Below are 14724 nucleotides of genomic sequence, written 5' to 3'. Positions count from 1 at the left end.
TCTCGAATAGATGCGCAAGGGACTCCAACTCAAGAAGAGTCAATGCTGAACCTCTAGTCTGCACAACCCAACTGCACAGCTGCCCAGTTTTCACTTTGCAATGGAGAAGAGATTGCTTGTGTAAAATAGAGAGGCAAAAAATTTAAAATTATTAAGTTATTCAAGGTTTGGGCCCAACGGAGAGAGCATTATAAGCTGCACACCCATATTTTTTGAATTTAAACCCAAGTTTCTATTAAGAAAAAACTATCTTTAGCCACTTCTTTACTGGAAAGAAATGTCACTTAGATTTTCCTATTAGTCATCCCTGTGTCGAATGTAGGCAGCTTTCTTTTCTCACTCTTAAAAAAACTTCCGCTCCCTCCTGCTTCCAAATAAAGTGCCTGAAAGTTTACCTGACCCAGGGATGGCAAAGAACAAGTGCGGGAACTCTCATTGGTACTTGTGTCATTTTATTCAGTGCAGGAATTAATTCACCATAAATTATCTTGGAGCTGTGATCAAGCATTTGCTTTCACGAACAAATATGAAGAAAACTCTTGTCAACTGACACATATTCACATCTATTTAAAATTACTCAATTTGGTGGTATTTTTTTGCTTTGGTTTGGTTTTTTGTGTGTGTGGTTTTTGTTTGTTTTTAAGCAGTTCAGCTGAAGTTCTTTTGTGCAACATTACTACATAAAAATGGCAACATTCCTGCCTGCTTGCGTACATTATCGCTCTTTCTATTAACAGAAAAAGTGTGTTACAATCAGCCCTACTAGGACTCAATAATCACTTGCATTCTACTATTATCAAAATGAATGCTAAAAGTTTAAAGATGACTGAGCTAATTCACCAGGTCCTGCTGCTATTCCCCCCACACCTTTCTGGATGTATGCTGCTTTTTTTTTAATCTTTTAATCTCCTGTACTCATGAACTGAATCAAAAACATTTTTTAAATAATCCCAACTTAAAATTCATGTCCCATATTTAGCCAACAAAGAGATACAATTCAGAGTATGAAAAGTTTCTAATGTCACTCTGTTTTATGGCTAAGGCTAGAAGTAGTTTCAAACTTCATTCATTATTCTCACTCCCATGGCCCAAACAAATGCAACTAGTTCAGTTTAACAAACTGGTCAGTATGAACCGTCACTATGAATATAACATACCCGAACACAGTGAAGAACCTCGCAGTTGTGAAGGCACCATTACTATATAGAGATTATTTAACAATTGCTAATAATTGCTTTTAACACCATAAAATAGAAAACGGGGGAAGCACAAATTGTATAATACTGACATTTCCTTTAGAAATGTAGTCAAGATGAAAACGAACCATGCACATTTCTCTGCTGCATTGAACCCTGTAGTGCCATGTCTATGAACAGAAGTTCAAACTTATTTCCCATACATTCACTATTACGGTGCAACTGCAACCTGCTGCGCTCCTCCAGCCTCCCAGGCTCCGCAGGACCCTCTGATGTGACCCTGTGCATGTGGAGAGGAACAGCACAAAACCAGACACAAGTTTCATAGAGCAGAAAACATGTTCAAATTCAGTCCACAGGGAACATATACCCACAGATGTGCTGTTGAGAACACTTGACTTCACGTAACACAGGAGACAGTTTTTCTCCTGTGTTATGTCTGTAAACTTGAACATGGCATGAATATGAGTTATTTCCACTTAATTATTTTACAAACAGAATTAGACACTCCTTTGAGAGCAGTAAATGAAAAGAAGTGGAAACTCCATTCAGTAAGGTTTTCTGATTCTTTTGGAGTAGGTTTCTAAAAAATAATTCACTTTTTTTTTTAATCATGAAGAATATAATTTAACACATGTAGGTATCCAATCTTTATGTTAATAGCATTTATTAAAAAAACATCAAACGTAAAGTACATGTCAGGTAATTAGCCCGCTTGTTGTAAAGTATGCATGGTTGTAGGCAACCCTTTAAGTGAAGTTATCAATGGAATTGAAGATAAAGCGTAAGGAGACAAGCATCTAAACCCCAGGCCATCTGCTGACATCCTTTCATTCATTCCATGGTGGACACAAACCATCATCAAACCTCTTTTCATTCCCTTACATGACATTATTAGAAGAACCTCCAATGGCTGACAAATGTAAATGTCACCAGAGTTCTCTTTGATACTCGAGACCTGCTCAGCAATGCCTCGGGAGGGAGATCAGTGCCACAGACAGGGATGTTCATTCAAAATAAACATAATTCAATTCAAATGTTTGTCTTTACAAGAAGACATAAGTAGAAATCCAAAGAATTTGCCAATACATCTCAACATTTCTAAGACCATCAATAATACCATTAAATACAATATAGGGCATTTCTGAATGTCCCACTGAAATGATCAGGTATTTTGAAAAAAAAAAAAACAACAAAAAACAACAAAAAAAAATCAATTAAACAAAACAAACAAAAAAATATGCCCAAACCCACATAAACAAATTGAAAAGACTGTTAGCACAAGGTTTCTACCAATGCAGATATTTATAAACTTTGTAAATATGAAAGTATCAACAGTACCTTAGGTTCATAGGTATACTTAAAACTTAATAAATAAACAAACTGATGTAGGTGTTCCTGTACAGGCAGGGCACAGGAATTTGACCCAATCCAAGTAAGTCCTCTATCACACAGACTTTTGGTCCATGGTGATGAAACAATCCAAGGGATCCCACTGATTTTTAGTGTAATATGTCATGGTCCATAAGACACACATCACCTTTGCCTCAAATATTACCAGCAAAAAATTGTCACACATGCTCTGCAGTGACATACATTTCCATTTTGTGCTTTTTGACAGACCAAAGGCTGCTGCTTTCCCTTAATCAATTCAACTACCTCTGCATTTAAGGAAAAGCACTTTATCAATAACTTCAAGAACAGCAGTGGACTCAGAATTATTAATTTTGAACCCTTCATCTGTTTCACAACAGACTGTGTAACATAAAATTACACAACTTGCCTTACTTCTAAAAACAAGTATGATAAGAGTTGCCTTGTTTCCTCATCACCTGCAACTGATGGGCAATAGCTGATTTCAGAATGTCTTATTTTCCAAACCAAGAGTGCACGGGTGAGGCTGATGCATCTTCCTGCAGAAAAGCTGGACATGTGGTAAACCCGCATGTGTTACCTTCTCAGCCTAATCCAAATGGTACCAAGAACCGTCAGGAAGTCTGTTTACAACAGGTATGTCTCACCTAAGTTTGGCTTTGCAGAGCCAAAGAACGTTAATCAGATACCCAGATTTCCTATCAGCTGTAACCTAAAGGTGCCGAACCTTCCTCCTACCAAGCAATTTGACAGCGACAAAAGTGGGTCCTGTAAAGTTCTTTGTGTTTATTGTCAGTTACTGAAATAACACTGGCAGAGTAATTCTCCCCTTCATACACACCAAAACAGTACATTTTCACTCAACCCTGTACCATAGCACACCATCACAATCAGCCTCTTTTACTTTGCCAGTGTGTTGTGCTTAAAATGACTTATTTTTCAGAGAAAACAAAACAAAGAAGCCTGTCTTAGAAAGAAGCAGGTTACAGCTAAGCAGACTTTTGAGCGGTCGGCACTTATGCAAATTCTGTGCTATACAAATGGCCAGCATCTCAGAATTTATCTGCACATCGCTAAGAAAGTATTTATCTGAAAAGTATTCTAAAAGGTTTGCCTGTGGTCACAAGAAAATCAACAGTGGTCAAGGACAGAGAGTAAATCTTAAGAGCCCTTGCTCTGGTAATTTAAAAAACCGTTTATACTTAAAATGACAAAATTTGAAATGTTGCACTGCCAAAGCTCTTTCATATATTGAACATATGAGGCAGCCAAGAAGGTTTACAAAATAAATAGTAACACTGAGGCGTTAAGATGGTTTGGATTATTTGAGAACAGTGGGAAATAACCAAACTTCAAGAAAACCCCACAAGATTTCTTCATCTATGAGCACCACTAATGCGGAATTTTGAAAAAAAATGGTTCAGCACTAACATTGATCAGAAATGCAAAGACAAGCACTCCAAACGACAGACGGTACTGTCACTGTCCTGTTCTGCTACCAGCTGCACTAAAAAAGAACATTCTCATTTTATATTATATTTCTCTTTAGAGGTATGCTTGTAAAACATAAAATTTGGACCAAAACAGACCTCAGCGCCCATTTATATAGCTACTTAAAAAAAAAACAACCAAAAACAAAAAAACAACCAAAACAAAACATCTAACTGTTGTCTGTTCAATTAAATCTGTATCACAAAACCAAAACAGATAAGGGGTTAGCTTTTTATTTCTTTATATCAACATATGGGATTTCAGACTACTTCTTTCAGGTTCTCCGTATGGGAAGTTCTCCTACCCAGCATATTACATGAAGCGCCAGAGGCAAACACCCCTACCTAAAATAATCTGCTTCTCACAGACAGGGCAAGCCAGTTCACAACCACTTCCACCCAAAAATAGCCACAGGCAAGCACAATAGCTTGAATTCAACTCCAGTGAGCAGTGCACACATCAACAGAGCCTTCTGAACCAAAACTAGCTTTGAAACAAACCAACCAACCCAAAAACCCAATCCCCAAAACCCAAACAAACCCCCCACTGAAACCCACAACACATTATTATGTGGTTCCATGACACCCCCAAAGCTGTACTCCTCATGAATTTATCCGGCTGCACAACTTTAAAGAAGAAAATAAAGAAAAAGCTGAAATGCAGTATTCTGCATGTTCCATTTCTAGTGGCATGAATTCACCATAGCCTGAATTCATTATAAGTAATGGTAACTGTCAGTAGGAGAAATATTAAAGTTCCCTTAATATTTCATTACACTGCCCATTTGGAAAGTATTGGTGCCGAAATGGTGTCCCACAAATATGTCTGTGTTAATATAAAAACTCACCACTTTTACAACCATATTTCAATTTAATTATTGTACACAGGTTAACAAAAATGTATCACAAGTGAAACTAAACACTGGATTTAACAAAAACAATATTCAGAATGGTACAACACGTGTTCATTTTCTCCAGTAAATAATGTTACAAGTGTTCATCTTAGGACAATTTAGCCACACTACAGACAGAAGTTCTGTTAAAATGCAACCGTGGTCTACTAAGCCACTTATTTTAGCACTACAGACTATCTGAAGTCAGAGTCCTAGCGCCAAGGCTTAAAAATCATTTAAGATTCAAACCCAAAAATGTCTTACAGTCAAAATGACAGTATCTTAAAAAAAACCCCACAACAAAATAACCCCCAAACACTTAATTAAAAGGCTGTTGTATATAGTTGTGTCCTCTTCATAGCACTCTCTATGCATGTAACTGCTCATATCATTGGTAATAGGGTCTGTATCTGGCTTGGTCAGGGTGGTGCGGTCCGGGAAGCGGGGCCTGGGCAGGAGGCCCCTGCATTCGTGGGGGCGGAGGTGGCCCCCTTGGAGCTGGCCAGATCCCTGGGCTCATCCCCCCGGGCTGTGTGAAAGGGGGACTAAGAGTTCCTTGATCTTCACTGAACTGTGGCAAAGAGTTAGGATTATAGTGGTGGGGAGGGGGCGCATTGACATTTACTGGGGGGCCTCCGTGCTGAGGAGGGGGAGGTCCTGGAGGAGGATGATTCATATATGGTGGCATCTGGGCAATGATATGTCCAGGTGGTGGGGTTATTGGAGGAGGAGCAGAGGTCATTGGTGGCGGAGGAGCTTGGCTGTATACCATGTGAGGAGTACCTGCTGCCTGGGGAGGGTGCTGCAGCGGATGGCTGATCGGTGGAGGTGGTGGGGGGGGCGGTGCGTAATGTTGCTGTGGAGGCATTATATGGTGAGGGTGCGATACCACCGGTTGACCCTGGTACTCAGGATGATGATGAGCAGGTGCAGGGGCTGGTGGAGGTGGTTCTCGAGCACCTGAATTCGAGTCATCCTGAATAGGGACAGTTATTAAGTTGCTGTGTTTTCTCGTTGAAATGCGGAAGGTGTCCTGACTGACGGGGCGAGGAGGCGGGGGAGCCATTGCCATCTCTGCAGGAGGAGCACGAATGTCTTCATGTGGCTGGTTATAATGCTCGTGTGGCACATGCTGTAAAGGAGGCGGTGGCATCATGATGTGCTGCTTTGGCGGAATGTGGGTCATATGATGTTTCTCAGGTGGCATTATGAAGCGCTCAGGAATTTCGGCAGGCGGTGGGGCAATGGGAGGATGCACAGGTTCAATCGGAGGACGAGTAACAGGCTTTCCAGCTCTCATATGACGGTGGTTGATGTGAGCTTGTAGGTCCCTCTGTGACAGGTAAGTTCTCTTGCACCCTTGAACAATGCTACACATGAAGAGAGACCCTCGGACACACTGCTCGATTCGCTGCACAGGTTCATTACAGCTACATCAGGAAAGAATATTGGTTATACTGGTTTATTGTCATCATAGAGAGCTCAATCTGCCTTTTTTTTTTTCCCCCCAAAATCAACCAGTTTAACATAATTACTCAAATTCAAACTGGCAATTAAACAAACAACTCATTGAGTTTGAAGCTTATCTAGTTTTTAAGTCTCCAAACACAACTATGAAATAACATAAAAATTTTGAGGTGGAAATTTATAAATAGCATAATTCTCCCTCTCTTCTGCACTTAAAGCCTTAACAAAAGTCACTCTGTCATTTATTCCTTTTCAAACTGGAGCAGTAACAGGTTAGCTACACAAATACTTAAACACCAAAGTAAACGCTGATATCTTATAATGCCCAAATACAGGATATGAAACTACAATAAAGTTGTGTAGTATAGAATACTCTACTGCCTCTGCTAAATGTACATGAATAAGAACCATGTTAATACACTATCTGAAATAAGATATTGAAGTTACTTTCCTACACTTCCTTTAATAATAAATCTTGAGATAACTTACCCTGGACACATCTTGTCTCCCTTTTTCTCATGTAGTATAGCACAGTCATAGCAGAAAACATGCTTGCAAGGTATCTAGAGACAAAACATGACTCTGTTAAGACATGATATATAAGTGCCTATGTCATTTTGCAGAATACAGTTCCTCCCTCCAGCACATAATTTCTAATAACAAAAGTGATGTATGAGGTGAACGGGCACGGTGGCAGTTAGCAGTTTACAGCATGTTCGCATAGAAACTTTATAAAATAGTTTGTGTTGAGTTTGGGTTTTTGGGAGTAGGTTTGTTTGGTTTTATAAGAGCTGGCAAAAACGTATAGGCAAAAGTTTAAGTCTTGCAGTAATATCAACACTGACCATTCACAGAAGCTGTATATGCAATCTAATCACACTTGTCTTGCTGGCAAGGAAGTAAAGTTTTAAAAGCATTAACTGTCATTAAGTCCAAGCCTGAAGCCTGTTACATCACACGTCTAAATCTAAATTAATCTCAGGGATTTTGTTACACTAATTTTAAAGGGACATAAAAGCCAAAAGTGTTTTCTAACTTCATTGCAAGTCTCTAATTGGGATAAAGCCTTTAATTTAAAAGCTAAGTTGTGTAAGGTCAAAAGCCACTAGACTTGAAGGTTTTTTTGTTGGTGATGGTGTTTTGACTTCTTGTTTAACATTTTCAAGCTCAGTTTATTGAATCAGGGGGTAAAGAGAAATCAGCACGACAGATGGAACAAAAACACTCCAGCAGGGAAGGCCGCTGTTTCCATCCTGATATTCTTCTGGTGTTTATTCAGAGGCCTGCTGAAATCAGTAACCTCCAGTGGCCTCACAGAGACATAGTAAAGCCTAATTTTACCTAAAGGGAAATCACTGCTGCATCTTCCACTCACCATGCGTCCATACATTTTGATGGGTAATCCACACTTATCACAGAAATGGACCGGTGTATCATCCTTTTCCCCCAGCAAGTTTATCTGATAGGATAGAGAACACGGTGAGAGAGAAAAAAATCCAACATCACTAAAGCTTCTCATTTCTATTATCAACAACATGCCCATTATTTCTGAATTAGTTGAGAAGGAAACAACACCACAAACCCAAGAACGCAGAGAACGTATTTTCAGTCAAAAGGGAGCACTTTATCTAAGAAGGTATCTCCCAGGACTACCTACAGTTTGCTAAGATTCACGAAGATTCACAACTTCCCATCCATGACTTTACCTTATAGTCCCAAAAGATGGGTCCAGGAAATCTCCTTTGATTGCCAAACATTTCACCTCCTTTACATTCATATCGCTCCTCTTCATTATAATCAAATTCTTCTGTGGAAAAAAAGAAAGAGAAGAAAGACACGAGCCAACCACAACACTTTCCTAATTGACACTGGCTCCTATTAAGAGGATGTGTCATTGTATATTGTAATCATCAAGAGATGCAACAGGTCTTCTAATCTGCTGAGCCCATCCTACAGAAAGGCACAGTGAGACAGTTTGCTTTGGGAATGCGCATCATTTAATCCTTAACGTATGGCAGTACTTGGAAGTTTAAAACTTGTTTTGCACTTGAGCAGAACCTTGGACCCTTATGTTTCTAAGGCTGAATAAAGTCTTGAACAATGCTGCCACCAGCCTAGTATTTATATTAATTTACCTTCATCACCAGCTTGTGTCTTTGAAGGCATCCTGTTCATATTTCTTGGAGTTCGAGGTGCCGGTTTGGCTTTATTTGTCTGTTTTGAGATAAGCTTTATAGGGATTCTTCTACGAACATCAAGACCACCCAATGATCCTGAACTATTTGTTCCTTGCAAATCATTGTCTATGAAAGAAAAAAAAAAAGGTTTATGTATTTTTTCAGTTATCTAATAGTTTCTAAAGAGACTAAATATTAACAGATGAGTTTCAAGAAAAAATTTCTTGAAGTTTGTTTAAGACTCTTATGACATATCAAAGCTTAACCACTAGAAAATAAATATATTCACATACAATTCTTTCTATAATTCTATAATCTAGAATTCACATACAATCCAATCTAGAAATCAAATCTAGTCCTAAAACCAAAGCTACTGTAAAAAGTTAGTTAGTCTGTCATTTCTACACAACAGAAAAAAAAATGAATTGTATAGCTCGTCTCACAGCATGAATCCTACTTTGTACAACCTTGACAACATAAGAGTATGTAGTAGTATCCTTGCTAAACAGAAAATTACTGTTCCACATTACATACAGAATTCTCTATGACCAGAGTGAAATCCAAGCAACAGGGCAAATGAGGCAATAAATAGCCTGACACACGCCTCAGCAGATCCAGGCTCCAAGAGATAGCCTGGAGGGGATACTGCAACAAGCAACACCCATGAAGGGGTACAACTCCCTACATTTCCAGCGAGTCTTCATACAAAAGTAGTTATATCCTTCATGAATCTACCCAGCTCACTTTCATTTTAATTGAAATTGCCATTCTGACAGGCATTTCAAAGCGGGATGTGCTCATCCCCGAAGGGGTGTGTCACAAGCCACCAAAACTAGGAATTCCGACAAAGCTTCAAGTTGGGACTGTGCCCTGACAGTCACTTCACCTCAAAATCAAGAGCCCTCAATTCCCTGTGATAGATCAAATGTATTTATTCCTCTTGGCACTGTGGCTGACGCCTTTCACTCCAAAAGGTAATATGTAAAAAGGCAAAACCAAAAAAGCCTGGTTTTAGTTTTGTTCATTTGTTGCTTTTGTTTAAGCTGTCATGTTGGCTAAGCAGATGGCCCAGCAAACATAGGACACCAGGCTTCTCAGAGACTGCTGGGACTAGAACACCCAATATAATAAAACTAAATGTTTTACTATAATGTTTTCCCCATACTGGGAAATTCTGTTTTCTACCAGCATACACAAAAACACAACACCATAGACCAGAAAAAAGTCTCTGCAAGATCTCAATCCATTTGCAAATAGGGATGACTAAAACAAATTGGAAAAACAACAATATACAACCCAAACAACAACAAAAATCTGTTTATTATTTAGCCCACTGAACTGTCAATAGAAAACAATTATGTTCTGATCCTTTTCTTCCACATAGCTTCACAAGCTAGGAATAGTTACATAAGTCAGCTACTCAACTAATCCAAACTAGGAAGTTTACTAATCATTCATGTTTCACAGAAGGATAATAAATTCCACTCTGTGTAAGCAGAGCTATCAGGATGAAGTCTAGAAAAAAACATGTAAAACATACCAAATTTATTATGACTACTTAGAGAAGCTTTAATTAGAGGTGATACATCCTCCTGAACTGTCACCTTCATCAACTTCAGTTTCTTTTGCATTTCATGTTTGTTTGTTTTTAATTTATAAATACTGCTCAAATACTAGATCTTGCTCATACCAGTTTATAATGCAATGTTTGCTATGGGGAAGAAAAAAACTCCCCCCAACCTAGCTAAAAACCCACGTCCACTCATCTGTTTCTGGGACTACATCAGCGCGCTGACCAGCGAAGCGTCAAAGCTACGAAGCCAAATCCAGGAACGTGAGAAAATCTCCTCTCCAGAGCCCACCGACCCAACCACACAACACGGTACCGGCCCGGGCTGGGGAAACGCCGCGGGAACACCGGCGCGTCGCCGCCGCCCCGGGATGCTCCAGGCCGCATCCACCTGCTGCGGGCCGGCGGGCTCCGCACACACCGCGCTGCTGAGACAGGCCCAGAGCGCGCAGCCCCCGCCGGCAGCGGCCGCGCCTGACGCTGCGTCAACCCCCGCTCCGCAGCCCGGCGCTGGGCCCTCCCGCCGTGTCCAGCCCCGCTCCGCAGCCCGGCCGGGCCGGCACCGGGCCCTCCCGCCGTGTCCAGCCCCGCTCCGCAGCCCGGCCGGGCCGGCACCGGGCCCTCCCGCCGCGTCCAGCCCCGCTCCGCAGCCCGGCCGGGCCGGCACCGGGCCCTCCCGCCGTGTCCAGCCCCGCTCCGCAGCCCGGCCGGGCCGGCGCTGGGCCCTCCCGCCGCCGAGCGGCCCCGCTGGGTGGGGGCAGGGCCGAACCGCCGCGCCGGGGGAAAGGGGGCGGGGCCGCCGGGCGCGAACGTTGGCGGGCGCGCGGCGGGGGGAGGGAAGGGGTCGATCGCGAGCCCGGCGCTGACGGGAGCGACCAGGCCCCGCCGCGCGGGGAACCGCGGCGAACCCGGGCCCCGCTGGCGTTACCGGGCGCTGGGCCGCATCCTGCCGCTACCCTGGCGCCGCCCCGCACCCGGCAGCCCCGCGCGCGGCCTCTCGCCGCCCGGTAGCGCGGAGAGAGCCCGGGTGGGGACGCGTGTAAATGGGTCTCCCGGCCTCTCCCCTCCTCACCATTGTGGTCCATGATTCGGCGCGGGGCACTGTGGGAGCGGAAGGGTGCGGCCGGAAGCGGAAGTGACTGGTGGCAGGCGGGGGAGACGTGACAAAGTGCGCTGTGGGGAAGTGTTTATGGCACAGCGCTCGCTGCGCCCCTGTGGAGCGGCCGCGGGACAGCGCGGGGGCGGTCGGACCCACGGGGCAGCTCGGCCGGGCGGTGCCGCCGCCTCGCAACGGGACCCTCGGTCCCGACAGGCTCTGCGGCCAGGCCGGGGAGGAAGGCGCGGCGGTGCCGCAGTGCCTGCCGGGACGGCGGCTGGCGGGCCGCTGCCCCCTGGGGGTTGTAGTGCCGCATGCACCGCGCATGCGCGCTGCGGCGGGAGCGGCAATGGCGGCGGGGCAGGGGCGGGCGGGAAGCGCTGCGGGGGTGCCGTGCGCCCCTCGGGGCTGTTCCCCTAGGAGCCGCTTCCGGCCGCTCCGGGCGGAGTCCGGACGCGCTGTCGCCTTGGGGGCGGAGGCGGTGCCAGGCACGAAAGGGCTGAGAGCCGTAGGTGAAGTAGGAGCCGTTGTAGGAAAGGACCTTGAGGCTTCATGGAGACGGGGGACGCTGAGAGGGACCCTCCTGCTGGGAGCCGCGAAAGCCCCGCCTGCGCGCCCAGGGGGAGGGAGGCTCATGTCGTGTGAGTTGCCAAAAAGTCGGACAAACGTGAGACCACATCGCGCTGTCCGAGCTGCTGCTGGTCAGACTGCGGGTTTGCCTTGGAAACGGCAGATTGCTGAACGTCGGGGCTGCGGGAATGCCGATGGCTTGGTGGAACGAGGGGCCGCCAGGGCACCCCAAAGCTTCACAGCCTCTAGAAAACACTTTGTGTAATGTCCATAAACTCTGCGTTTTGTGAATGCTCTGTAATTCAGTGGGATGCTGTCCTTACAGGACTAAAGAAAGGAGTATAAATAGAACTGGAATTGTACGTTATAGGGTACAAAGTGGCCTCAAGCAGCCCTGCCACAATCCAAACGCAGGGACAGCTCTGCTCCACACATTTGCCATTGGTGACTGTCCCTCTGAAGTCCTTGGGACTGGGATCTTGTGTCCCTATAATATCTGTCATTATCTTTATAGCCTTACCATTTAAAGCTGCCATTTAAGCCTAATGTGTCTTGCCATACCCCACAAGGCAGAGAGAACAGGTTTCCTTTGTAGTTCCTCAAAAGACCGACCCAAGGGAAACCTGACACCAATCCCTCCATAATGTTTTATTTCCCCGTAACAAGAATTCTCTGAGTTTAAAAAAAAAAAAAAAAATCATGCAGATACATGGAGCTTGTCTTCAGTATGCACAACTTTATTTTATAGTTAATGGGTACAATTACTTCTAAAATGCAGCTTTTAAAAAAACTTTAAATATCTCTCCAAATTTAATACCTGACATGCAAAGACAGAATAGTAATACTCAAAATACATACAAAAATATCGCTTCTTCATTCTACTGGAAAAAGATAAGCACGCCTAGATGCATTACTTATGGATGTTTGAATTAGTACAAAATTGTAGGGAATTCTAGCTTCATTGAAAAATTTTGGTACCTTCATTTTGATGGATACATAGAAAGAAAATTAAGAAGCACACGCCCCGACCCACTGAGAAAATATTTGCCGTCTGCATGTTACCTCTGTGGAACTGTGGGCTTTGTGTGCAATGCTATTTTCAGGAAAAGCTGAATATTTTGTGTCAGTTGAATTAAGAACAAATACCACCACGTGTTGAAGAAATATGCAGGCCAATAATAACTGCATTGCATCATATTTTATCACAATTAGTTCCATCTGAAATGTCATATTTGGAAAGAAAACTGGAAGACTGTTGGATATTTAATTGCTTTTTGTAAATACCTGTATGGACAAGAACTGGAGATGGTTCAAAAAATAAAAGAATCCCACATTTCTGTCAGGTAAGAATGCATACTCAAACTTCACAGTGCAGATGTCCTCTTGAGGAAAATAAATCCACTGCTATAATTTTTTAATACTATCTTTTTCATAGTATGTGCCCTGCATAAAAATCAGCTGAAAGCTCACTTGTCAGTCCCAAGTAGAATATTTTCCTTTTTACATCAAATGCAGGTGCACTTTAGGAAAGCAATAGAGCTTCTGAGAAACGTGTCACTGGCTTTGTCCTGTGTGCTGTGTGCGCTGGCAGCTGTGCCTGAGATGTGGGTTAATGGAAGTTGGGGCCATGGCCTGACAGGAAAGTTTTGTCAGGAATTGGGCAGAAGCGCCAACCTCCTGTGTCAGGCTGGTGAAGGGAAGGGGGGAGAACGAGGAGAGGTAGTGCTAAAAGCCCAGATTGTCAAAGCCCAGCCTGAGCCTAAGCCTTAGTGTAAATAGAAATTACTGCTTTCGTCTGAGGAGGTGCGGGTCGGCCTGATTTGCCAATTAAACACAGGCTTAATTCTCAGCTTGTGGAGATGTCAGTCCTACATCCCAATGGCATATGTCTATTTGTATTGCATTTGAAATGGGAAACTTCACTGACTGCCATGAAGGCTGAAGTTTTTGCCTTAATTGAAGCATGAAGATGCCAGTCTGGTGGTGTTACCTACTGTGTAACGTACTGTCCAGGTGACAGAAAGTTATAAGATTTTTTTCACTGATTTTGATGGAGTTCATTCAGGTCCTTAGGACCTGAATTAGTTTAGTGCTTAGCTTTTCACCTGAGATTTTCCAGTAACATTACTTGCAGAAAAAAATATCTCTGTGCAGTGTGATATAGGAATATTTCTCCAATGAAATCAAAGAAGGAGACTTAAATATGTGAACGTACTGAAGCTGACATTGTGGAACTTAAAGGGGTTTTATACTGGGACACTTCTCACACTTTTATTATTATCTGTTCCCTCACCATTCAGGTTTTTTTTCCATTAAAAAAAAATAATGTAGTGCTAAAAAATTTAAGGTAGCAGTTTGTTTTCCATCAAAACACATTTCTTCTTCATGAAAAGTAAGAACATTGCTTTCCTGTATATCTCTTTATATAGTCCTAAAGTAAGGATTAAAGTTTTGCAGGTCAAATTATTTATGTTTTGTAAATTATTGCACTTGTGCATCATGGACTGTCAAATGTAAAAGAACAGCAGCAGTTTGATGTAGAATATTAAAAGAAAAATATGCTATATAAAAATATAACTATTAAACTAAAAAACCTCCTATATTCAATTTAATTAAAAAGAAAAACCTCTATACTAGGTTGTATTCTGAATTTCTTACTTGCACTCAGTAGCAGCCTGTTCTACAGATTCCGTTAAGTACTTGGGGATTAAGGTTTTCCTTAATCTATCTATGTCACAATCTGCCTCTTGATCAAGGACGTGTAACCTAGCCAAAGTAATCTTCTGTGTATACTTCACTGTAGGGACGATTGTTAATAGTAGTGCATGATTTGCTACAATGGGATTAGTACAGAACTAATGAGCCCATACTCAAGGGTCTTTTCTATTGAA

At 42.8% G+C, this 14724-nt stretch overlaps 1 protein-coding gene across 4 annotated transcripts; it reads right to left on the bottom strand.

Moving 5' to 3' along the window:
- Positions 1–1853: 1853 nt before the first annotated feature.
- Positions 1854–11276, bottom strand: CBLL1 (Cbl proto-oncogene like 1). 4 transcript variants are annotated; one of them, XM_082060828.1, is made up of 6 exons: positions 11240–11276; positions 8556–8723; positions 8127–8227; positions 7796–7879; positions 6910–6983; positions 1854–6383 (listed from the first exon to the last, which is right to left on the bottom strand). In XM_082060828.1, exons 1-6 carry the CDS (start codon positions 11250–11252, stop codon positions 5342–5344), a joined length of 1482 nt encoding a protein of 493 aa, XP_081916954.1. In that variant the 5' UTR covers positions 11253–11276; the 3' UTR covers positions 1854–5341. The 4 variants fall into 4 exon arrangements, with proteins under 4 accessions (XP_081916954.1, XP_081916955.1, XP_081916952.1 ...); XM_082060829.1 differs by lacking the exon at positions 11240–11276 and adding an exon at positions 10354–10522; XM_082060826.1 differs by lacking the exon at positions 11240–11276 and adding an exon at positions 10138–10331.
- Between the last annotated feature and the right edge of the window lie 3448 nt (positions 11277–14724).

Source organism: Streptopelia decaocto (genome assembly GCF_964273445.1).
Source record: "Streptopelia decaocto genome assembly, chromosome: 1".
NCBI lineage: Eukaryota > Metazoa > Chordata > Aves > Columbiformes > Columbidae > Streptopelia > Streptopelia decaocto.
Note: the sequence above shows the minus strand (reverse complement) of the source record. Positions and strands in the feature narration are given on the sequence as shown.

Excerpts from the sequence above, each read along its gene's own strand:
- CBLL1 (XM_082060826.1), bottom strand. The coding sequence starts at position 10,228 with ATGCAAAAGAAACTGAAGTTGATGAAGGTGACAGTTCAGGAGGATGTA. Across the intron at positions 8,228-8,555 it reads GACACAAGCTGGTGATGAAG|AAGAATTTGATTATAATGAA; the intron begins GTAAATTAATAT and ends TTTTTTCCACAG. Across the intron at positions 6,984-7,795 it reads TCAAAATGTATGGACGCATG|ATACCTTGCAAGCATGTTTT; the intron begins GTGAGTGGAAGA and ends TTTTGTCTCTAG.